Source organism: Haemorhous mexicanus, chromosome 2, assembly GCF_027477595.1.
Source record: "Haemorhous mexicanus isolate bHaeMex1 chromosome 2, bHaeMex1.pri, whole genome shotgun sequence".
Classification (NCBI taxonomy): Eukaryota; Metazoa; Chordata; class Aves; order Passeriformes; family Fringillidae; genus Haemorhous; species Haemorhous mexicanus.
The window spans coordinates 30,678,249-30,702,032 of NC_082342.1; the positions used below are offsets into that span (position 1 = coordinate 30,678,249).

Genomic DNA, 23,784 nt, shown 5'->3' on the forward strand with positions numbered 1-23,784 from the left:
AAACTGCTGGTGTTTCCTTCTCCAAAGCCGCCAGAAAAGTGCGGAATCAATCCCATGTGAACAGACCATAAGGTGCAATGCTCCCCAGTATTAGCACTAAGGGAGTTTTCCATTGTGCTGGAGTTTCCGAGTTTTAGAAGCACCTTGGATGTGATTATGGAATCAGAGACCCTGAGGGACACTTAGAAAGCAAACCCACTTGCTTTTTATATGTTACAGCCCGGGCAAGTGATTACCGTAATCTGTGACTGACATAGCAACAGATATCCCAATATGCTGAGGACAGGTGCAGGATAAACACAACACTAAGCCAGGAGGCAAAGGTGGGAAAGAAAGGGAACTCAGTATGGCCTGTCATAGATCACACTCCAAACTCTGACTGCAAACAGAAATTATGACATGCAATTAGATGACCAAGAGAGAACTTTTTTCCCTGCTTATCCCATCAGTTTACAGTATCTTTAAATAAGACAGGGGTATAATTTCCAACCAGCTCAACAGGCATGAATAGCCACCTTCTAGGATATCTCACAATGACTTCTGCTAATGCTTAAATAAGGTAGTTATTGCAGAAATGGAAAACAAGGAAAACTGAATTTTGGTAAACAGAGAGCAGCAGATACGAGCCGGGGCAGGAAAGCAGCTAGAATCAAATCATGAAAATCATACCATCGTTTTCATATTCAGTAGTGTTGTGACATTCTTCCTACCAAGGATTTCATTCTTCTGCACTTGGGTCTGCCATCCCTGATTATGTTTTACAAGGGAGACTTCTTCCCCTCTTTTAGCTTTCCATAAGCAGCCCTGAAACACTTCTCGCCTCCAGTCCCTCAAGTAACCTATGGCTAAGCTCTCTGGCATGTATCATGTCTGTCAAAAATCAATGAGTGTCAGTGTAACAGGAAATCAGAGGGACACTGATACCTCCAAGAAACAATCTCTGCCACCAGAGGCTGGGGTTGGAGCCACCATTTCCCTCTCCCCTCCAAGCCCAGTTTAGGCAGATGGCATCCACTTATACCAACATACCTGGCCATGGCAAAGCAGAACATAAATGAGTACAGTTAGAGAAAAGAAACCACAAATGCTTTTCAGTTTTATTCTTACTGGGAGGGTAGTGGCATCCTGACATGGTCCTTCACATCATCCAATGAAAACTGACAGGGACTTTTCAAGGCTCCTAGCAGTTTATGGGACTAAATCCTGGAGTAATGTTGGCTTGGCTGTAGTGCTCTGTCAGCCTGCAGACATGGCATTCCCAATTCCAGATAGTTTTGCTGGGTCAAGACTAAAGTAATCAGTACTAACAGAAAGGGAAAGTAATCAGATGTGAAACACAGACCATATGATGAGTGGATGTGTCAGGCTGGTACTACACAATACTTGTACAGACCAGTCAGAAATGGGTATTACAAACAGAGCTGGAAAATAGTAATAGTTAAAAATATGATCAAGTGCTTTTCATGGATTTCCCAGAAAAGAGAAAGTCTCTTCAGAAAAATAATGTAACAGCTTCAAAAAACAATAACAGCAGCAATAACAACAAAACAACAACAAACAAATAAATGCATCTAGTGATCTTTAAACAAACAAATAAATGCATCTAGTGATCAGCTTTTCCATTGGATAAATATATTTGAAATAGTTGTACAGTTCACAGTGGCATAAAGTTCTCTGATTGCTTGAGTGCTTGAAAATATTTCATCAGTAAAAAAATACCAGAGCTGGGGGAGGAAAACCCTCTCTCTGAATTCTGTACATGGGTAAATGCACAGGTTTTGGCAGGCATCAGGTCATTGGATCCATGGGAAACTGGCAGCATCACAGGACTGCAGATCACAAGTCAGGGGATGGAGGATAAGAGGAATAGTAAGGCCCATTTTCCTGCAAGGAGAACAGAATAAGCAGTTGAACTGAAGTCTTCTCCAATACACCTTGGTGCAGTGACAGTGCAACAGAGGCAGAAATAATTAGGTATTAGGTTTTGTTTTCCATGGGTACAGTGAGTGCCACAACTGACCCAGGAGAGGACTGTGCTGGTAAACAAGCAAACCCAGGCCTTGCTTTTGCCTGTGTTTTAAGCACAAGCAGGAAGTGCAAGTTAAACTTCTGCCAGGAAGCCACAGATGCTGGCACAGTCAGTGACTCAGACAAAGCTACTAATGCAGACACACAGCTCTGGCTACTTCTTTGGAATTACATCACACAGTCTTTGGAAGGATTTTGCCAACGCAGCCATGATCATGCCACCATTTGGTTAGAGACCTGAGGTGCAGAAGGGAAGGGGGTCCTATACAAAGAACCTTCTACTGTTCTATTCTGTTCTAAACCTTTCTAATGTTCTAATTTTTCCCTGTTGTTTTTGTTCGTTTTTTCACTTTTCCTGCATGCTTGTTAGTATGTGGGGCAGGGAAGATGAAACACAACTACTATTTCTTTTCCCAGCCAGTATAAGGTGTACAGCAGCTAACACAAATTTTATCTTGTCCACAGGCTGTTAATGTGTTATCTTACAGTTCTTGGCTGAAGAAGGGTAGGCTGCCTTTTATGCAATAGGAGACTGCTCTAATGGGAAAGCAGCCCTCCTTCTTAGCCAAGGCCTCTGCTCAGGCTGATGTAGACAAAAAATTCAGGGAATCATTACTCACAGAACAACACAGACTCTCCAGGAACCTCCCTCTTCCTTCTCCCCATTCTTAAGGTGTGGAAGTCAGTGCCCTTAAAGCACTTGCAGAGCAGGATGGGAGCAGCACAAGGAGTGCTCTTAGGGCAGAGTTTCATGCTGGCCACAGGCAGTCACTTACCCTGGCGTCGTACTCGAGGACGAAAGGGGGAAGATCAATCTGTTCTGGGGGTATGGCTGTGAACAACTGCTGAAGGCTTTCCACATAGTGGATTTTGTCCTTTAGCCCTGAGACTGTAAAGGTTGTGAAAAACCATGCTGAGACCTGAAAATAAAACCCCACAAAAACCAATTAACAAGGTGCTGCTTCAAAACCTTCAAGTTCCATGTAATACTCCACAGTGAAACAGGCTTGAGTTGAACTTGAAACACTAAAATCATTGCCACAACACAACAAGGTCAGGCAGTATGCACCACCAACTGCTAGCAAGCAGTGTCTTGAGAGCTTCAAGCTAGCGTTTTCTGACTCTACACTCACTCCTCCCTAAATGCCAGCTTAAGGTCCCTTTCTCCAGTCCTAGAGTGACAGCTATTCTGCTATTTTTCCTCAAAACCCCATCAGTATAGTGGCATGTTTTCACTCCAAGTTTAGCCAGTTCAGAAAATTACCTCTTTGCCTCAGTCAGAAGCATTTTCAACACTTTACATTCAAGTCTTCACTGGAAAGAAAGGCCAGTTAGAGCGAGAGAAAGGGAGATTTGGCTTTTCAAAGATTGTTCTGAAATCCCCTCCTGCTTTGGGTTGTCTGAATGAGCTTTTGTTTTACCACCTTTTTTATCAAAGCCTTATTAATTTAACTCTACAAGAATAAGCCTATCAACTTGTTCTACAAGATTTTACTTTAAATAGTCACACCTCTGTCTGTTTTGGGTACTAACAGGATAGGGATTTTTTGTTTTTGAAGACCAGTAAGACAGCAATCTAATCCTGCTTAGACTGACTGCACAAGCTTTACCTTTTCAATCCACCTTCTCCAAAATTAGGTACTGTATTACTTATTGTTTATTTCTTTTCTATTCTTCTCCTGGCAGACTGAAGGAAAAGAAAAAAACCTGTTCTACAGGTCACAAATGCTCATAGTAGGGATCAATCACATGGTCCTGTGCAACCAGCTCTTGCTGACTCTTCTTCAGCCAGAGGTCAGAGCAGATGACCTCCAGAGTCCTTTACAACCTTGACCATTCTGTCATTCTGTTTGATAATTTTGCTTTGACTGCAGGAAGTTAACATAAAAGAAGCAACACTGCAAGAAAAGCCTTGAGGAAAGCAAGAGTTTCAAATAAACTCTAAGATTAAGTCAATAAAAATGATCTGCCTGATACAACATTAAAGAGAAAGTCAGTTCCTAAAAACTGTCCTGGAATAACTGTGCTGCCTCCTCAGAACAGCTTATTTTGATGAGAAAGGAACGATGAAAAAGAGATAAGGAGGTAAAGAACACGACAGAACATTTGAAATAAATTCATTATTTTGAGGGCAAAAATAGAGATTTATGTTAGCAGAAAGCAGGGAGACAGATTTTACTGGCATCCATTATTCATTATATTGTTCTAACAAGACCTCTTATGAGTGACACTAAGTGACAGTTTAAGGAGTGAAAAATACCTTCTCAATCTTGCACCAAAGTAGCATGGATTTCAAGGTAGTTATGAATTACACTCATTACACATAATTGCTATGGATGTTTAATGTATAAAATCCTAAGAGGGGATATTTTTGCAGCCATCACAAAAACTGCTGTTGGGAAAAGTACTTTTTCTTTTTCCCCTCCTTCCTCTCACTATACAAGCCACTGCAGCTTGGCATTCCCCAGGAGCACAGAGAGAAGGGAGGGGGGCAGAAATGTTTCTGGAGAATTTTTCTATTATCTCTATTCTTGATAATCACAGGGTATAGAAAGAGTAATACAAGAGCAGCTATTTTCTTACTGGTAACAAGACATGGAACTTTCAATTAAATTAAACTCTTAATGCACTGAAAGTAGGGGAAGTTATACCAGAGCAGCCAAAGAAAGTTAAAAAATCTAGACATCCTATGAAGTTTCCCTTCATTTTTCTTGTCCTGATATTCTGAATCTAAATAAAAGGCTGTCAAAGTCACTCTGCCAAGCTATAAACCCACAGTTAAATATATGAGATGTCGCCCACAAAAAAAGAGCAATACAGATTAGCTATGTCTCTAATCTCATAATTTGGGCATACCTCAAAGACAAATTTATTAAAATCTGAGAAATTTTATTCCAATTGGAAGGATCTTGTGCAGAGAAAACCTAAGTGATTTGCAGCAACCTTTTCACTGGCATCTGATCTCAAGAAACTGCTTTTAGGACCAGTACAGAAAAACAAACCAAAACATGTTCATGATAAATACAAAGAGTGTGATGATTATGAGTATCTAATTTGAGTCTTTGGGTATATTTCAGCTGTGAAACATTCTTGATTCACAGCCACTTAATGAAAACAGAATTGCTCTGGGTGAGATTGTTTCAGATCCAGCAATTTATAGTTCAGTTCAGAATACAAGCTCTGAAAAAGTTTGTTTGGAGAGCTCTCAGAAGAGGGGAGCTGAGAGGATTCACATAAAAATGCCTCCAAAAGCTCTTTATTTATCTATCAGCAGCTTTATCAAAACCAAGCAGGAGGAACTTTGCATGAATGAGTACAAAGGAACTTGTGATGGCACTTCATGGGTGCCTTGATCTGGAGCCTGGCAGCAAAGTGCTCATGCAGCAAGAGCCACTCCAACCTACAAAACACCTATACTGTGATTTCATGACAAGCACAGCTCCATTTCACAGATCATAAGAACACTCAAAGCATGAGGAAAAGCAGGAGCACTGTACAAAAACGTGTGCACAGTGGCTCACCCTGCTTCATTTACTCTGTGCTTTAGGATAACTGCTGAACCTTCCCCCGGCACACCAAACTCCATGTATTCTAGACAGACCATTACCCTCAGAACCACACAGTTTACAACAGTTTCATACCTAGAAACCAAACAAAGAATCACTGTTGGCACCATAAAGTACATGGAGAACTGTGCTGGTTTTCTAGGGACATATGATTTTCCAGAAGACATGATGAAAAGCCTTTTGATCCCTTTTAGCCCATACATCAGCAGAAGGGACTCTAACAGATGGCAGCCATCCACTGTGCCAGGATTCAACCCCGCTGTGAAAGAGACAATTTATACCAGATATTTAAGATCTGTGAATGAAGGTGATGTGTTTGGGAAGTCACATAAATGTACAGACCTCCCTCCTGAATTTGAGCCATGGGGTATTTCCTACTACTTCTAGGAAAGAAAGAAAGCAAGCAAGTGATCCAAATAGGAAGATGAATGTGCCAAACATTTTTGAAGAAATTTGAAGCTTTTGAGCTGCAATCTTCCATGGAGACAAGAGTCCTGAAAGAGTCAAAAAAAAGGAGGGGAGAGAAAAATCATTCCCTCTTAGCAGCCATCTTCTTCACCACGCTTTCTGCTGCATATTCCCCGTCATGTTTCACAAGCTGATGGTCCATGCAACAGTCAAAAGCAATCCTGCTTGCCTTCCAGTTATAGAAAAGGTTGGCAGAAAAACATGGATACACATTCTCTTTTGCCTCCAGCTGTGCTGCCAGAATAGGATACAAACCAATACTATTTCCAGCAAGTTAGAGAACTCTGTGTCTCTCACTCTCCCTGCTTCCCACCAACCATCTGCTTTGCCTACAGATCTGTTGAGTCCCACTGCAGTTTCCAAAGGGACAGACAAGATGGCAATAGACACCAGTAAGGATGAGCTGTCATCCTCTAACAAGAAGAAAAATATTTCTCAACTAAATAGAAATGTATGGGAAGAGAGAAGGGGGGTGAAGTGCTGCTGAGAATCTAAAACACCAGTACTTCATAGCTTCAGCTTTTCCACTCAACTTTGTGACCTTAGTAATGTTCTGTGCCAGCTCCTACATTTTTATGAGCACCAGAGCTGGAAGCTCTAATTCTAGGACACAGACCTCTGATCTGTACCCTGTGGGAGTAACAAATAACCTAACAGAAACTGGAACCTATGCTGCTGAGAAGCCTCAGCCTTATCTCCATAAAAACAAGGAAGCTCCAAGTCTCATGGTGTCCCAGCTGTGCACAGACAAAGAAAGATGCTTTGGAAATTTAGCAGTCGAAGAAATTCTTGCTGAACATGTGCAAACAGATGTGTTTTTCCAGGCATATAATTTTCTCAAATTTGATTAATGTCAGCAAAAAGCAGAATAAACACAGAGGTTAATCTGATGTGAACACAGAGGATCAGATTTCTGTTTTAATTGGACAAATAAAAATTCTAGGGAGGGCTGCTGCTGCCACTTAGTTAATCTGAACTACTCATACTGCTGCAATAGGAGGAGTGGATGTGAGGTCCAGAAGGGAACCAGCTCCATCTTCTGTTGCCCCACACAGATCCCAGCCAAGGGTAATAACTTAGTGCATGACAAGTTCAAGTTTTTTGTCTCCTGATGGATTAACAGGATTTTTTCTGTACTCCATCAAAGGCATTCTTCCCCTCTTTCTTTGCTGCTCTCCACTCTAACCCTGACTAATCTCACTGCTGCCTGAGACTGCTTTTGCCTGAGTCTGCCCTTCCCAGGGCAGCTCTGAAGTGACACACAGAACACACGTGATACCTCTTGTGGTGAAAGAAAAGGTGAAACATCCAAGAGATGAACTACACAAAAAAGAATTCCCTGAGTGTTTGGTCATGGTTTGTGACCCTGCCAGCAGGAAAAATGACAAGATGTTTCCCTTTGAAAGAGACATGATTCAAAGCTTCCACCTCTCTCTGGTAAGAGCACACAAAAACCAGGGCACAGACAGTGTGCACTGCACTGGGGTTCAGCTTTTCACAAAGGTTGGAAGATTGCAGCTAGATCAAACATGGGATGAATTTCAAACTCTGACTGTGGATCCAGAAAATAGTGCCTCATTTTGGGAATCTTCTGTATGTCTCCACATTCTTCATGCTACAGGCTTACATGCTACTCCACCAACATGCAAGATACACTTTTCTTTTGGAAGATTTACCTTACCTTTGAACGAAATGTTGGGTGGACAAAATACAATGCCTTCAAGTTCCTCTTGTACCTGGTTTAGAGAAAGAAAAAAAACATTTAAAAGTGAATTCTAACTAAAGTCATCTACACAAACTAACTGTCAAAAGAGACCATTTTTCTTAAGTGCCTGTGATGTAATTTTATAAAGTCAGATCTAATGTAAGGGCAGACACCAAAAAGTAAATGTAAAGGGAAAAGAAAAATTTTAAAAAAAGCAGAATGGTTATTTTTCAGTTAAAGACATCACAGCCTTCAGCCTTTCAAGTAGGAAGTGAAAGAAAGTTAAGGACAAATTATGACTGGCACTGCTACCCAAACCTCTCCTCTCACAACCACCAACACACTTTAACAAGGCCAGGCTCCAAAAGCTCCAGCTCTGGATTGTGACAGACAAAACAATCAGAGTGCCTCCCCAAGAACTCCAGAGGGAGACTGCAGAGGACAGAACTTCTGGTTAAAAGATGGACTTGAGAAGGAAAGAAAACACCTCTTCCTTCTTCTTGCCTTTGTTAGTTATTTAGGTCTTTGTCCCAGCCAAACTCTCTCAGAAATAAATGGGAAACCAGATACAGGGAACAACAAATATTTGCATAGCACAGAGGAAGACCAGAACATGTTCTTTTCCTATTGACACTCACTTGGCATCAACAACATCATAGAGTTTCTTCAGGAAGTTCGAGTCTAGTTGATTGTAATCATTTGTCAGTGTGTGGAAATACACCAGGACATACTCCTTCACTGCAATATGATCCATGACATGGATGAAATACAGAAGAGCCTGAGGCAGAAAAAAACCTAAATTTATATTTGCAAAGAACTCTTTCACAGTTGCACTACATCTTAATATACTTTCCTTATTTCATCTAAAAATCAGGAATCTTGAGGCTGGATGGCATTGCATTTCAGCTACAAAAGCAGGGCCAACATTCCAAGTCTCCACTTGACTGTAATAACTTGGAAGTCTTTTGTCTATCTGACCTCACAGATGGAGATATATTCTTGCTGTTTCCCTGAAAAAACTACATTTAACTCCTTACATTTCACTCTTCACATCTTGGCAGTCAGAGAAGCATGGTAACTCTCCTTCTTCTTGAGAAGAAAAAGAAACCCATACTAGCCCTGTTTTTTCTAAAAATAGCCTCACTGAAATGTCTCAGCCCAATGCACACATAGCTCTGTAAGGCATTTACATCTGCCTATAAAAATACTTTCTAGTTAACATCTTAAGTCCTACAAATGATGTTTCTTGTATTAAAACCGAATTACCCTTATAATCAGACTTTTCCATCCAAAACATTCATATGTAACCTACACAACTCTAGTTTTACAGAGCCTTACCTTCTCCATGTCTATCAATGTCACAGGGATATTCCTTCCAACCACCACCATCACAGTGCGGCCACAGTTATCTACACCTACAAAAGAAAGAAAGATGTCTCAACTTCTCTCAGCCATGCCAGGTTTTGTAGCTGGGCCCATTCAAACTAGGGAGAAAAAAGCCTCAGCTCAGAACTTTGGCAATGCATCTGGTTTCCAACAGAGGAAATATGCTTAGTTACTGCTCTCACTATACCAGTATCTATTCTGATCAAAAACCCCGTGCATCTGAGAAACTTAAGGACTGCAATTTTATTTGCCTGTGTACTCCATATTTACCTAAATATCAAATAATAACACGGTTTTTATTTTAAAGCCCCTTCACTTGCAATCCTACCACCAAAGCAAAATTCTGCCTAGAAACCAGGCTCTGAACTCCAATGCACAGATTCCCAGAGCACACCTCATGGACCTCCTGCAGCACACAGAGCCTTGTCTAAGGCAAACAAAAGAGCTGAAATTTGCAGCTACTGAGCAGAAGGTATCACACAGCCTTGGTATTTACACAAAGATAGAGGTAAGCTCTGGATTTTCATGAGGCCTAAGAGATCAGCCAAAGTGCTGAACAGATTCTCTCCAGAAACACAGCTATGCTTTCAGCATGACCTATTGTATAGGCAAGTCCAAAGAAAATATTTTTAATTTAAGACAACACAGATCAGTCCTCAGTACCCCAAACTTACCTGTCTGGTACAAAGCTTTAAGAGAAGCAATGTCAGAGAGGTCTTCAGCTCTTGCCTGACACAGCCAGCGATTATAACTAGAAAGTCAAAAACATCTGGTCAGATCTAATCCCCCTTTGGATTAGCAGTATAAGCCTGAAGAGGTATATGGGAAGGACAAAACAAGCTTTTTCCTGACTGAGCCCTCTCTGATGTTGCTGTTTTCTGACCTATGGAGCAACTATCAAGTTTTTAAAGAAAGAAGTGTTAAAAAATAAAATTTAGTGTCTTAGTTACACACCTACTGATTTTCACTAGGACATTTAATACAGACTAATATCAACTAGTAACTGTAGAGGCATTGCATTTGGGCTAAAAAGATCTCAGAGGTTTTTCCATTTAAATATGCCAGTATTTAAAACGCAGAAAAAAAGGAGAAAATTTCCTTTAAAAGCCTAGACGTTGAACACAACTATGCAGTAACCAGTTTCATGAACAACTTAGTGCCTCATCTGACAAAACAAGCCAACACCGAGCCTTGAGAGGTGTCCAGTATGGAATTACCTTCTAGAGAAGTGTACTTGGGCAGGGAGGGGGAGAAAGCCAGAGCCTTCTTTTATTTACCAAATGGAAGAAAAGTGTTTTGCTATCTGCGCAGAGCCTCAGGAACAAGTGGGCAGTACCAAAAGCAGATGATCCCACTACTAAAAGTGGTGACAAAACAGTGACATCTTGTGGCAAACAGGTAAGGCAGCTGGCTGGATGCATTGGGTGTGCTAAAGGGCTCATCACAAGCTTCCCTCTTTCTCCTACTGCCCCGTCCCTTCTCCCTTCAGGCCAAAGAAGCTACTTCATCAATCCAGGGTGACACCATGCTTTACCTGTACTTGCGTGCTGGAAGATGAGGCTTTGCAGATAACAAAACCATCATTCATAAGGGTTGGTCCTAACTAACACAAATATTCACATGAACAAGCAAATTCTCACTTCCTCTGGTGCTGTTTCTGCAGTGCTGCCTCTGACAACTGTCCCTGAAGGATGAGGCGCCTCTGTTTATCAACGTCCCCCTCCATGCGGGCAAAAGCATGGGACCCAATGAAAGACAAATCTGCCTCCAGACCCTCTTCATCTGAAGCATCTGCAGTGGAAACAAAGATGGTATCAAATGTTTGGGCTGTGTACAGGACAGCAGTGCTGCTGATGACTTGGTACATGTCCCAGTGAAACAACACAGTCACTGTGCTACAGGCTAACAGAAAGGCCCCGAGGTACCGTGATGTGGCTCTGATACCTCAGCAGTACCACTGGCAGATCACAGCATGTGACTGAGAACCACTCCCTTAAAGTGTTGCTTTGCCTGGAAACTAACTGAGAAGTCCTAGTCATCAGTGCATAACAAAGGGTTTACTCCCCCAAAAAAAAGTTCTGGAGAGAGTGACTTCAGCTTTACAGTCATTCTACTTGAGCTTTACAGTCATCCTACTTGTCAAAAGGGGAAAAATTAACATGCAGAGGCAGAGATGCTGCAGTTTTATTCAATTTAGAAGCTGTAATGTAGAAAGGGCCCATTTCTTGTATCACTGACACTTGCTGAACAAATGCTATAGTGATCTGGGTGTAGCTATTTTCATATTATTGTTTACAACACGACTGAGTGATGAAATAGAAGAGCACAGGCTCACTTCCTGGTGACAATACCAGAATGCTCCACTGAATTGACACCACCCAGGCATGTTGCTAAGACTTCTAGCACTGTCTCTCTGAGCAATCTGGACAGAAACTGAGCTTCTCCTTTCAGCACGACATGCTATAGTAGCAATGGAACAAGAGCACAGGACTCTGCTATACAAACTCACTCTTACCTATGCAAATCCAGTAATTTCACAAATTATTAACTAGTGGTTGAATACCTCACACTGATCAGCCACAGCAGCAAATATCAAATATTCATATCCCAACTGGCTGTGCAAAAGCAGAAAACTGAAATTAACTCCCAGTTTTCTGCTTTGGATGGTTTAAGGCTGTAAAACTTGCACATCACTGCTCAACAAGAAAGGCATAATGTGTCTGCCCTGTCAGTTAATATATTAAATTGTTTTGCTACAAGTATCTCATCTCCACCCTGTCATCTAGGCAAACTCTTTACAAACAGACTTTCACTGAACTTTGATAGCCACCTCCAAATACTGTTCTCTGGGTTCCCCTAGTTATTTCATACGTTTTAGGGAGTTTCTGCTAGTTTTCATTGCCCATTTACTAGTTGGATGCACTGTATCCTGGTGGTATCAATACAATCCAAGACAGACCATTAACCATAATACCCTTTTCAGTTAGGGGCCGCACAAGATTCTGCAAGAACACCTTCAAAGATCCTAATCACTTCGGGAAAAAAAAATTACAAAGGGAACGAACCACCCACCTCTTCCACCAAGAAAGGAAAAGACAGAACGGCTCTACTGCAGCTACTGCTGGGGAACACAAGAAGCCAAGGAGGCAGCTTGAGAACTGGAATCGTTGTAACCTGACTTAGGTGAGTTGAAGCAGGAAAACATTTCTCTCCTTCCTTTTCTGTTTTTCCCCACTGACTTTCCCAGAGAGACACTAATCCAAAGTCCAGTTCCAAACCCACCATCCGGAACTCCTGGCTTCTCAGTGATCCTGATCTGCCGCTCCGGTACCACCGGCTCCCCTTCCGCGTTGCCAATGTCTGCAGGGAGGTAAGGCAAGGACTGGACCTCTTCTTCCAACGATCTCGGAAAGTACAGAGGCAGCAACTTCTGGTAAGTGGCCTACAAATAAGAAAAATGCATGAAGGTTCTATCACACATCCGTGCTCTTCACTTAAACAGCACCTGCCTTTGTAGCAGGGAGCTGGTCAGCAGCTTGGAGGCAAAGTACTGCCTCCCTCAATTTGGGCTGTGAGCTGGGAGTACTTTATCAAGTAATCTTGATAAAGGTTAACTTTTTGGGTCTTTTTGCCACACTGGCAAATGACATTGAGAGGACTTTCCTAAAACCTGCATAAGCTCAGGTAGATTGCAGATACTTTAGCTTTGTAATGAAGTTAAAATATGCACGGACAACAGATTTGAGCAAATGTTGTTATGTTAAAATGTACCACTACAGAGATCACCTTTAGTGATCTGCCTGGGAAAAAAGAAAAAACACCAGCCAAACAAGAAAATCCCTCCCCACATGAAAGAAAACAGTGAAAATCTCTACAGAATGTATTACTTCATGGGCTCTCTCCAACTGATCAGCAGTTTTATGACCCCAACAAATTATTTTCCTTATCCATATGCCATAGAACCTGAACACAGCGTGGGTGTTCTGCACAAGAACAAGTTTGATGTACAAGGAAAGCCAATATTCAGACTGCCTGCATCTCTCAGAACACAGATCATTAAATGTCAAGTTAGCTATTCCAACAAGCCAGCAAGCAGTGCTTCAGATCTTTGTAGGTGATCTGTAGGGATGCTGAACTGGTCCTCTTCAAGCACATCTTTGTGCAAGGAGGAAATTTTGTGTGTGGAATTTCCTTTCTGGCTAACAGATAATATCCAGCACAGCTGCATGTTATCACCTCCCCGACTGCTCCCTGTCCACAGCTCAGCAAGCTCAGAAGCCGGAAGCAGAAAGTTTCTCAAGTGTCCATAGTGACTGCTAAGAGCATGAACAGTTCTGGGAAGGAGGCTATGCTAAGAAGGAGGCAGAAGGATGCTCCAAGACCAAGAGTCTATGTGATCTGAAGGGGAAATCCAAATCCAGTTTTACTGTTTCAGAGAACATCAGTCATGCCCAAGAATTTTGGTGGAATGAATGCCAAGATACCTCTTCAAGCTCAGAGACAGCAAACACCACCTTCTCCAGAGTCTCTCCATGAACCTCCAGAAACCTCCTAACTGTGCCTGCAAGGAAGCAGATTAAATGTAGTTAGCAAAACAGAAGGAGAAATTTACACACACAGCTACAAGTGAGTAACTCAAGAGTGCAGAAGAGAGATACATCTCTTCTCATACTAAATAGCTCCACAGGCTGTAGGCAAGTGTGGCTTAAGTGGTGGTTTAACACACGAAATGGGCTGCTGGGCTTATGGGAAGTTCCATCTCCACCCTCTCCTGATGCTGACTTTAGAGAGAGATACAAATAGAGAATAAATCTCTCTAATTTTAGCTTACTAGGATTCCTTAGACTGTGAAATGTGATTCAATAGCCCTGAAAAATCAAGCTAAATCCTTACTTTAGAGAGTCCTGTGCAAACTGCTAAAACCAGGCATTCTTAAAACAAGCCACTGTGCCTGAAGTTATCAGCAAAGCAATATAAGCAAGCTACAGCAGAAGCTGGTTCAAGGCAGGCTCAGCAACACAAAATCTCTGGGGTCAGCTGTGCCAAAGCGGCATAAAGAATTCTATTTGTAAATCATGAGAGAAAGCGTTCAAACAAATTCGCTGGTATCAGAGTATTTTATCAAGTATCACACAGGCCTACAGAGACAACAGAAGACAGCAATAAAAGAAGTTATCTACAGAGAATACTTTCTGGGGAGTTCAAGAAACAGCAGAGAAGAAAAAAGGAGCTATTTTCAAATACTTCCTGTGTACTACTGTACACAAATTCCTGTGTAATCGTGTTGACCGGCGACATTACTTTACACAACAAATGCAGTTGTGCAGTTTCACAGCAAACAGTTCTGAATGCATGTGAACGTGTGAAAAAGCCAGAAGAGATGGGGGAAAATAGGAACCAGTATATACAAGAGTACCTAATATTCTTGTTTGAGTATTTTTCTATACTTTGTTTTTAGCCTAGAATGTTTTCTGATTTGTTTTCAGTGATCTTCATTTTTCCCTTAATATAGTTTCCTCTCGAGTGCAAGGAAATTTGAAAAGTTTTAGCAATGCTTCTTAGCAAGAATTTCCATAAAACAAATAACAAGCATAAAAACCATTTCCCCTTGTTTGTTCTGAACCGGCATGGTTTGATGGTTCTTATTCTGGGAGACAGTGAACAGCTGATTTCTTTTCACCATTTTCATGGCACTCATGAATTTACAGACATCTATCACGCTCCCATCAATTCAGTTATATTTCAGTCTGAAAAAGTCTTGAGCTCATTTCACTATTTCTTGCCTTTTTCTACTCTTGTTGACCTCTTAAACTTCTCTGTCTACTATATTCTTTTTGAATCTGCAGCTTTAAAGGGTGAACAAAGCACTGATTGATTGCAAAACATTCTTAATTTTGTTGTGTCTTACTCAGCTTGATGTTTTGAGCTCCTCCCAAGCTGTAGTTTTCATGGAAGTATTATCATCTCAATGTTTTGCTGCCTATAATCAGCCCATCATTTTGCATGTGAAGGCAGAAGTCTGTAGGAGTGGGTCAGTGGGGGAAGGATATCACTTTACATTTGGATGTGCTGATGACACTAAAACAGCAGATGAAATTCACTGTTGCTCTAATCTGCCTACAAGTATTCAACAGTAAGGCCTCATCTTGGCTCTTCTGAACAAACTTTTATTACCAGCAAACTCTCTCACCTCATGTTTAACATCTTTTCCAGGTTAGAAATTAATGCACTGAAAAATGCAAGCTCCAGAACAGATTGCCATGGATCTTTACTGATGAGATCCCTGGAATCTTTACTGAGAGAAAGGATAATTTATCTTCCATTTCCTGATCAACCATGGAATGCCTTGCCTTTGTACAGGCTCTAATGAACCACAGACCCCCCAAAAAAGGTTTCTCCATTTCAAGAGCAATCTGTCAGAGGTACATGACCTGCTGCCACCCAGTTTATGCTGTTTTCCAACACACTTACGCAGTGCTATGTGGGTTGCATCCTCCAAGGGGTAGCATCTTTTCAGAGTATTAATGACACAAAATCCTACAGAGCACATTGCCTGTTCCCTGGAATCCAGAAAAAGAGAAACAAATGAATAGACAGCCAGCTGCAAACAGAAGTCTGTCAGGGCAGTAGGGAGCACCATTAGTTTCTTCTCTGCCTCTAAACAGAAGTAATCCTCTTTCAGGTTTTTGCAGGAGGATTCTTCCCTGGCAAGATGTACACACCCTCATTAAATAGAGAAGGAGAGAACCATTAATTATTCCCCACTGGTTCCTCTGGTGCTTGTTTTCAGATTTCTCCTTCTACCTCAGTTATGTTGTTCCTACAGTTCCTCATATCCTGAATTAAGTTCAGGACAGTAAGGAAAAGGAGGGAAAAAGAAGGTGCTCTTCAACACATACACACTCCTGTTTCTTCACCTGACCAATGATTTTGTTTTGTTAGAGGTCTGGTCACAGGCCAAGGCAACTTACTCCATCTTAGGTATGATTAGACAGCCATCAGAATGGAGTAACACACACTTTAAGACCAGTAAGATGCTTCCAGCACTGAGCCATATTTTCAGAAGAGTAAAGCAGAGCTGCTGCAAACAGTAATCAAAGGAGTTTGAGCAAGCTCAGAGATGGTAGGCAATTTCACAAACATCAAAAGTTACTCTGGAAAACAGATTGACTGAAAGACATTCAGCATGCAGAAGTACAAGATTTTTAAAATAGTTTTTAATATGTTTCAATCCAGGCCTGAATTTGCTAGTAACTTCTGAGGCAGAACAAAACTGGCATATGCTAAAAATCACAGCTGCAATCTTGAAACAGTTACTATTGCACTGCAACACAAAGTTCAACCTTGGAAGAACTGATCTTCCCAACCCTAAAAAATTGTTAGGTATGCTTTCTGACACTGCTCTTGCTCAGGTGTATTTTGTGACTGCTACCACTACAACAGCTGTCACAGGAGATGAACAGAACACAGAAAAATAGGAAGAAAACCCCTGTTAGTTAAGAGGGTAGAGGAAGTAGAAAATACCGAGGTAGAGGAAGTAAAAAATACCACAGACAGAAGGAGAAAAGACTACAAACCTAGCTACTGCAACTGTAGATATAGAAGTAACCTTATAGCCTGACTCAGAATTTTAGCTGTCTGTTGCACAAGGGCAGAGAAGCCAAACACACACACACAGCAGTCAGATCTGCCTGTGGGTGTGTCCCCATGGTGGCAGACACACATGAAGTTGCTGCTGGAGCAAGCTCCAGCACAGAACCCAAAGCAATTATTAATGATCCTCCTTTGAAGAACTGAATGCTGCACAGCTCTAGCAACCCCGTTTCAGGACTTGAGCCAGTTTAGATCTCTCTGCCCATTTTCCCTACACCACAGCAGAGATAACCAAAGGCATGGAGCACACTGTGAAACCACTCCTGTTTTCATGTCCCTAACCAGACCCAGCAAACACGAGGTTCTCAGAGGTGAGATCTTTGTGCAGAGCCGAGTTTCCAGGACAGCTGTGCCCCAGATGGAGGCCAGTGTGGCTGTGCAGTGCTGTGCTTACTTGGCGAGCTGCAGGACGTTGCGGTAGCAGCTGTACAGGGAGCTCTCGGCCGCCGTGCGGTACCGGCTCTTGTACTTGGGGCCCACCGTGTGGATGATGAAACGCGCAGCCAGGTTAAATCCTTTCGTCAGCTTGGCCTCGCCTGTCCTGCAGCCTGCCACCAATAAAACAGCGGGGTAAGTGTACATGCCATGGTAAGAAAGGCAGAAGCATTCAAGCCCTTGTCTTCCTCCAGTCGGACACCTCCACTTTATACACAAAAGTCAGTGCTCTAGACATCGAATATCAAGGACAGCATCCGATCTCATACCAGCTGCTTAGCACCTAGTCAGGCTGAGGAGGTGAGAACTGCGCTTGTTCCTCTCAATTTTAAAACTATGTGTATAAGGACTAACCAGATATTGCTAGAAATTCTGTCTTAACTGCAGTGCTTACTACACTACTTACAGAGCAAAGGAAGAAATGATTTAGTAATGGGCAGAGAACAGATGCACAAGTATACCACAGAGCTAGCAATAAAAAATCCTTCTGATTTAACAACTTGGTTTGGGGAGACCAACTTTTGGATAAAATGACTACAAGTCTCCTTAATCAAATAAACCAGTCATTGGCAAAGCTATTAAAACTGAATAGATAATACATTTACTTAATTTATGCTCTCGGAATGAGGTAGCTTGCTGTTTTGCACGTTTCTTCATGTCCACAAGGCAGACACATGATCCTTATGCAGCTCAAACTCTCTGGACAGACTAGTTGTCTAGTCTCAAGGAAAGGAAGTTCAAGCAATCCATTTAATTGTTCCATTCATGGCACCCTCCAGTTACATACTCTAGGAACAGATTCTGTGTTTGAAGTCTGGTTTTCCTTCAGCACACAGAAGAAAAGTCTGCTAAACTTCCCCTTCTTCACCTAAATCAAGTCCACTCCAGGTCTGGACAGCCGAAGAAATACTTCTAGCCTCTCTCTTTCCCCACCCTCAAAGACAAGTGTTTTCCAACCTTCTTCCCTCTGCTTGTACTGCTGCACTTCAGCTTTCTGATCTGACTGAAAACCAGAATTTTCATTAGATTAGCTTTCAACCTTATTGTCTTACAGGTTGCTGGTGGCCACAACAGGGAATGAGTCAGAAGAAGCAGCTGCAGGCAGCCTTCAGGCAGCAGTGCTGCAGCAGCTTGGCTTAAGCTGCCCACTGAACAGGGATGTTCAACTCTCCCACTCCACTCTCTCCTCATAGTGCTCAGGCAAGCTAGCAGTATGCATGAAAGCATATTTTATGGGAAGAGACACTCCAGGCTGAGAATCTTCCTTATCTAAAACTTCAAGAGTATCTTTTTAATGGCAACCACACTGCTGCCTTGAAGCCAGCATCTTGTAACTTTTTGATCCAACAAATCACATAATTAGCTCTATAGACCTCTACCATGCTTCTTCTGGGTTAATCAGAAGGAAGAAAACACCATACTAAAACTAAGCATACTCTTCTGAATTTCCTGCACAGCCTCTAAAACAGCTCGAGAGACGGATTAAATAAGCACAACATGGAAAAAGGAAAGCCAAACCCAAAACAATGTATCAGATATCAAGTTACTTTTCTTCCTCTGCAGTCCCCACGCCTGACAATCAGTGAGGAGCAAGCAAAGGCCTGTAGGAAAAACTTGTGAAAAAAAGAATGAAGCAAGTTTGATTGTGGTATAGCTGTGAATTCAGTAGGGAAACCAATAAATTCAGGGAAGCAGATGTAGCATTGGTAATCTTTAATTATAAAGATCACACTTCATACCTCCCAAGGCATTCTGCCTGGAGATGTCTATACAACTTATAAAATTAAATGAGCAGTAGGTATTACTCTTATTTTAAAATACAAGGTGAGGGGAGCTGCACAAGTCAAGGTCTGTGGCAAAACTGAGAACAAAGTCAAGATCCTATTTTTTATCCGATAAGATTTCAGCTATTAGAATAGCTTACTCAAGTTTAAAATGGAAAGTCTGGATCGTCTACATCATGTGTGCGGCAGAGAAAAAGCATCACCAGAGCTGTAAGTGCCCCAAAAGGTCTTTATTAGACTGCAACATGTATTTGTTGATAAGCAAGCTTCTATCAACAGCACTACATCTGCAAGCCTGCCCCTGGCTGTAGTATTTCTGCATTAATCAAAACTCATGCTGCTCCCAGGAACATACAACTTAGCTGAGCCTTAAAGAAGGCACAGGCCTTTGAAGAGTCAGCATGTCACATACTTTCAGGACATGGTTTTTCTTGGAATCTATGAAATGTGAATATATACCAAGCAGCAGGAATAAAGCAGGAGAGACCTAACTGAAAATGCATTTTACAGCTTTAGAACACAGACCAGCATTTTCCCTTTTTCAGCACATTCTCTAATGAAAAAATGTCAAGGCTAAGTGGGAAAGAGGGCAAAAAGGAAGCAGAGGTGACAAATGAATCCTAAACTGATTTAACTAAGCTCTCCATCCACTTCTGCTACTGTGACAAATATACCATGGGTGCTTAAATGCCAAATCTGTAACCCAGCCTCTCTTTCCTCCCCCACACAACATGTCAGTAGGGTGTCACAGAAGAACTGATTTCCATAAAGCTCTTGGCACAAGATTAAAAGAGAAGTGTCTTCATAGGGAGTTGTGAACCTGCAGAATGCATTACAGGGAGAAGACATGGTGTTTTCACTGTGGTAGAAGATGCAAAACTATGCATAACTCAGCAGGGTAAAAGGGAATTTAAGAAGCTGAGCACAACAGCTCCTTACAGAGCTGACAGATCTCAGACTTTAGGACTCCTTGAAATGCAGCTCCTCTCTTCCCACCTCTCAGTCCACACAAGAAACCCAAGTGTATTTCAGATGAGTTCTGGCATATAATGTGGGGTCCTAACTATTCTAGATCACCTACGGTATTTTAATTTCCTCCCACAGCATACACTGAATTTTTGCTCTGTTATAAAATGGCTACTCTTTCTCCTGTTTAATTTCTAGGTTACTCAAAAAAAGCAAGCTGAATCAGCAAAGGATGATTTTATAGAAAGAGGACCTCTATTCAATTGCAATTTAAGCTACTGAGAGTTTATATTAGAATTATGGCTCTTCTATATCCATTTTGTCACGATGTAAGGAGACCAAGCTATGTAAGGACCAAGTTATCAAGAGTGAGCAGTACCATACAGAGACCTCAAAATTCAGTTCAGTATCATAGTTCCCAGAGATGTGAATTTTTATCTGCAAACCATATTAGACTTCTGTATGACCTTGGATAACTATAAACTTTTGTTTGTCACACACAAAATAAGGAAGCTCTTATTCCCAGTGCCTGTTAGATGAAAAACAAAGGTTGAGTATTCATCTCCCATTATCAACAATAAACTCGTTTAATAAAGGCTCTAGGCAAACCTCATCCATTTCTACAACAGCCTTGCATTAGGGCTTCTCTTTTAGCTTTCCAATAAAGTCATTTGTTGTACACGAGAGACAAATGAACCAACCAACTTAAGAAGTCACAAAGATTTTATTTAGACATGCAGTGTTTCATCAATCCATCTATTATTATCATATCTTTCTGAAAGACTGTGTGTATATTAATATCCTGAAAGAGGATACACAAAGTGCATGACATAATCCACTTAACTTCTTTAATGGTGAACTTCAGTTTCTGTCTTTCATTATGTATACACACTGAACAGGATAAAATCTCAAGATGTACAAGACTGGTCCCTTGAGCAAAAGCTCTGATAAGCTAACTGCTCAAAGTGGCTTCAGACACCAATGGGAATTCTTGTATCACAAAGTAAGGGCTCATCAACTCAAATATCTGCCACAGACTTTCAATTATCTGTCACGTGAGCAGCAAAAAGAGACTGGACTGGCAGGTGTTTCCCCCATTTTTTTTAATGTTAATATCAGCTGTTGGGGGCTGGGGAAAGCTCTATCTTTTTCATTTGTTCCTCAATCCTGATGCTTTGTACTATGCAAGGACAGGAGACTTCAATAAGATAAAAATGTCTCTGGCCACTTACCTTTGAGCTTCTGGAGCTCATCCTTCAGGTCAGGCCCAGCATGCATGAATATACTTTCAGACACCGGGTTCTTATCTGTGAGAGTCTCATTGCTGGTGTTTACGATGGCCGTGCAGTTCAGTAACGCCACATCTCCTTTCCTGAGGAAACAGTTTATTGCAGCCTGAATGTACAACTGAGCAGGATATTCTCAAATCAGTGCTGACAAGAGAGGAAATGTCGAGTTACAGGAAAAGCATCGACAAGACTCCAGTGCCCACACAGCACAGCGTACCCCGATGTGCTCACCAAGCCGAATCATCTCTGGCCTCTCCCTGATGGAGACAGACTGCATGCAAAACTCAGCTCTTTAGAGTCCCAGCCTCAGCAGTAACTTGGGGTGTTTGTAGAAAAGGCAGTGCTGTAGCTGTATGTAGGGCAGCTCAGGCAGCAAACATGCAAAGCAGCTTGTTAAACTGATGGAGTGCAACACTTCCAAAAACCCACATATTTTCTCTTGGGGATAAGAGGACAGCCCTTGTGTTATATTATTTTCAAAACTTAAACAACCTTTTCAAGGCACTTCTTTTATTTTTTTGCAGACAGACTATCCAGGGCACCTTACAACTGCTCTTCCTCAGACCACTGTGGGTATAGAGTGATGCTGCAGCCAGACAAGTTTTCTTCTTTTTGCTCCCAAATTGTGAACCTTCAAGTTGATCGTGTTCATTCTGCTGTCCAAAGATCAGACATGCAGAAGATAAACAAGTCACAGATGCATAAGGGACAATGGAGTAGCAGAACTTTGACCTGCTTTTTGTCACAGCAGCAGCCATCCGGGATTTTGGGATCAAAGAGCATAGGAAGGGAAATAAAGATTCCCACGCACAGGGAGCAACTAAACTAACAGTTGAAATTGCACACATTTGCCCAAGCCATAAGAGATATTTAACCTTTTACTCCTCTCTTTCTTTACTCTCTGTTTTACTCCTCTCTTTCTTTATTTAATTGAGTTCAGGAAATCCATGAAGAATCCCATTTCCTCCATATGTTAACCAGAAAGAGGTTCAGGCTGATCCTTGAATCTGCATCCCTGAGAAATCCTTCTCCCTTCACACTGATTAAGTTAAGAGTTATTCATCTAAAGAGCAGCCTCAAGTATCTGAGTAACAGGAAAGAAACACTGGTGGAGTACAGCACACTATACTTCATCAATCAATTTTGAAAGAAAGTCATGGAGAAAAAACACAGAATGGTGGAAGGAGGGGCAGGAAGAGCCAGAAGCAAGCCACAAGAATCACAGAAAAGAAAGAAATACTGATTTAAAACAGAAACGTGAAAGCAGAATAACACCAGCAAATACAGAAAAAAGCTACTAAACAGCAAACATATTTTTTTAAAATTAAAAACTCATATCCAAATGCCCAACTAGATTTTGATACTAAGCATACTGTATCACAGTAGGAAGTACAGCTCCAGTCTGCTGCATCAAGGACTGCCTGTGAGCAAAACCTATGGTGGAGCAAAATCCCACACTTTAAAAGTTACAGTGAACAAAAAGATTATGTTATTCCCAGACCTGTAATGTTTGATTCAAGAAAAGAGGATTTAGAAGTTTTATTCTACAGCAGTGATCATTACATGAAGATATGGATCCTGCAGTAAATGGAGAAGTGATGACTGACACCCGAAAGCCACATGGAACTTACCACAAGATTATTTTTTCATTGATGTCTTTCCTGTATGGAAAAGGTGATCTAACATCAACTTGAGCTTTTTCAACAGGACTTTGGTGACAATCCAGCTGCTTGGCCTCATAGGCATCACTCCAGCCTGGCAGACTATCAACATCCACAAACTGGGAAGGAGCACCCAAGGGATCCATGGAATGGAAACAGCAACTCCCTTCCTCTGCTAACTTGTCACACTCCAGTTTTCACTGGAGTCTTCCAGGTGCTTTAAAGAAAAAAAAAAAAAAAAAAAATCAAACCAGGTCACCAGCTGTTCACTAGAAGTAATTGTCCCATAGAGACCTTTCACAAGACTGCAATGCAATAACAGCTAGCAGACAAAAGAAAAACAGATTTCCCACTCAAACACTCCCTCTTTTGTTACCTGTCTGCAATAAGGCCATGTAGATACTCACAGTGACACAAACCTCTTCCAATAGTTCAAGTTGAAAACACCTTCTCTACTATATTGATCCAACTGACTTGTGATCTTGCATTTTGGAAACTGCAAGGACAAATTTCCAAGTGCAGAGAGGAACTCAGTCTTTCTGAAAAGTGTTATTTCTTTATTTAGACTAAAAGCAAATTTGTAGCAGGGAATGTATAATCTGTCCTTTCAGAGATATTGGTAAATACTTATATAAAATAGAAAAAAGACAGCTTCCCAAACCACAATGCCCCTAACCCTCCAAAACCCCAATTCTTACAAACAAACCAACGAAATCCCTCCCTCTCCCCGAATAATACATCCTTGCAGTTCAGTGAATTCTGAACTGCTGCACACAAGACCGACTTACTGTCACACAGCTCTTACAGCCATGCACTCAGGCACAAAACCCCTTCACCCAAACC

The 23,784-nt window shown here is 41.5% G+C and overlaps 1 protein-coding gene and 1 long non-coding RNA gene across 2 annotated transcripts in view; one reads left to right on the plus strand and one right to left on the minus strand.

The window, feature by feature from the left end:
* LOC132323189 (uncharacterized) overlaps positions 1 to 23,191 on the plus strand; it is a 34,350-nt gene extending 11,159 nt beyond the window's left edge. Inside the window, exons 2-4 of the long non-coding RNA XR_009485279.1 lie at positions 12,137 to 12,336; positions 17,092 to 17,376; positions 18,296 to 23,191. This is a non-coding gene — a long non-coding RNA (uncharacterized LOC132323189). The remainder of the gene's footprint in view (positions 1 to 12,136; positions 12,337 to 17,091; positions 17,377 to 18,295) is intronic.
* On the minus strand, positions 1,086 to 23,087 carry GDAP2 (ganglioside induced differentiation associated protein 2). Its single transcript, XM_059838131.1, has 13 exons — positions 22,912 to 23,087; positions 21,224 to 21,363; positions 17,201 to 17,354; positions 15,625 to 15,713; positions 13,638 to 13,714; positions 12,436 to 12,595; positions 10,794 to 10,944; positions 9,828 to 9,904; positions 9,106 to 9,182; positions 8,406 to 8,545; positions 7,744 to 7,798; positions 2,805 to 2,948; positions 1,086 to 1,884 (listed from the first exon to the last, which is right to left on the minus strand). Exons 1-13 carry the CDS (start codon positions 23,085 to 23,087, stop codon positions 1,837 to 1,839), a joined length of 1,488 nt encoding a protein of 495 aa, XP_059694114.1. The 3' UTR covers positions 1,086 to 1,836.
* Positions 23,192 to 23,784: the final 593 nt, after the last annotated feature.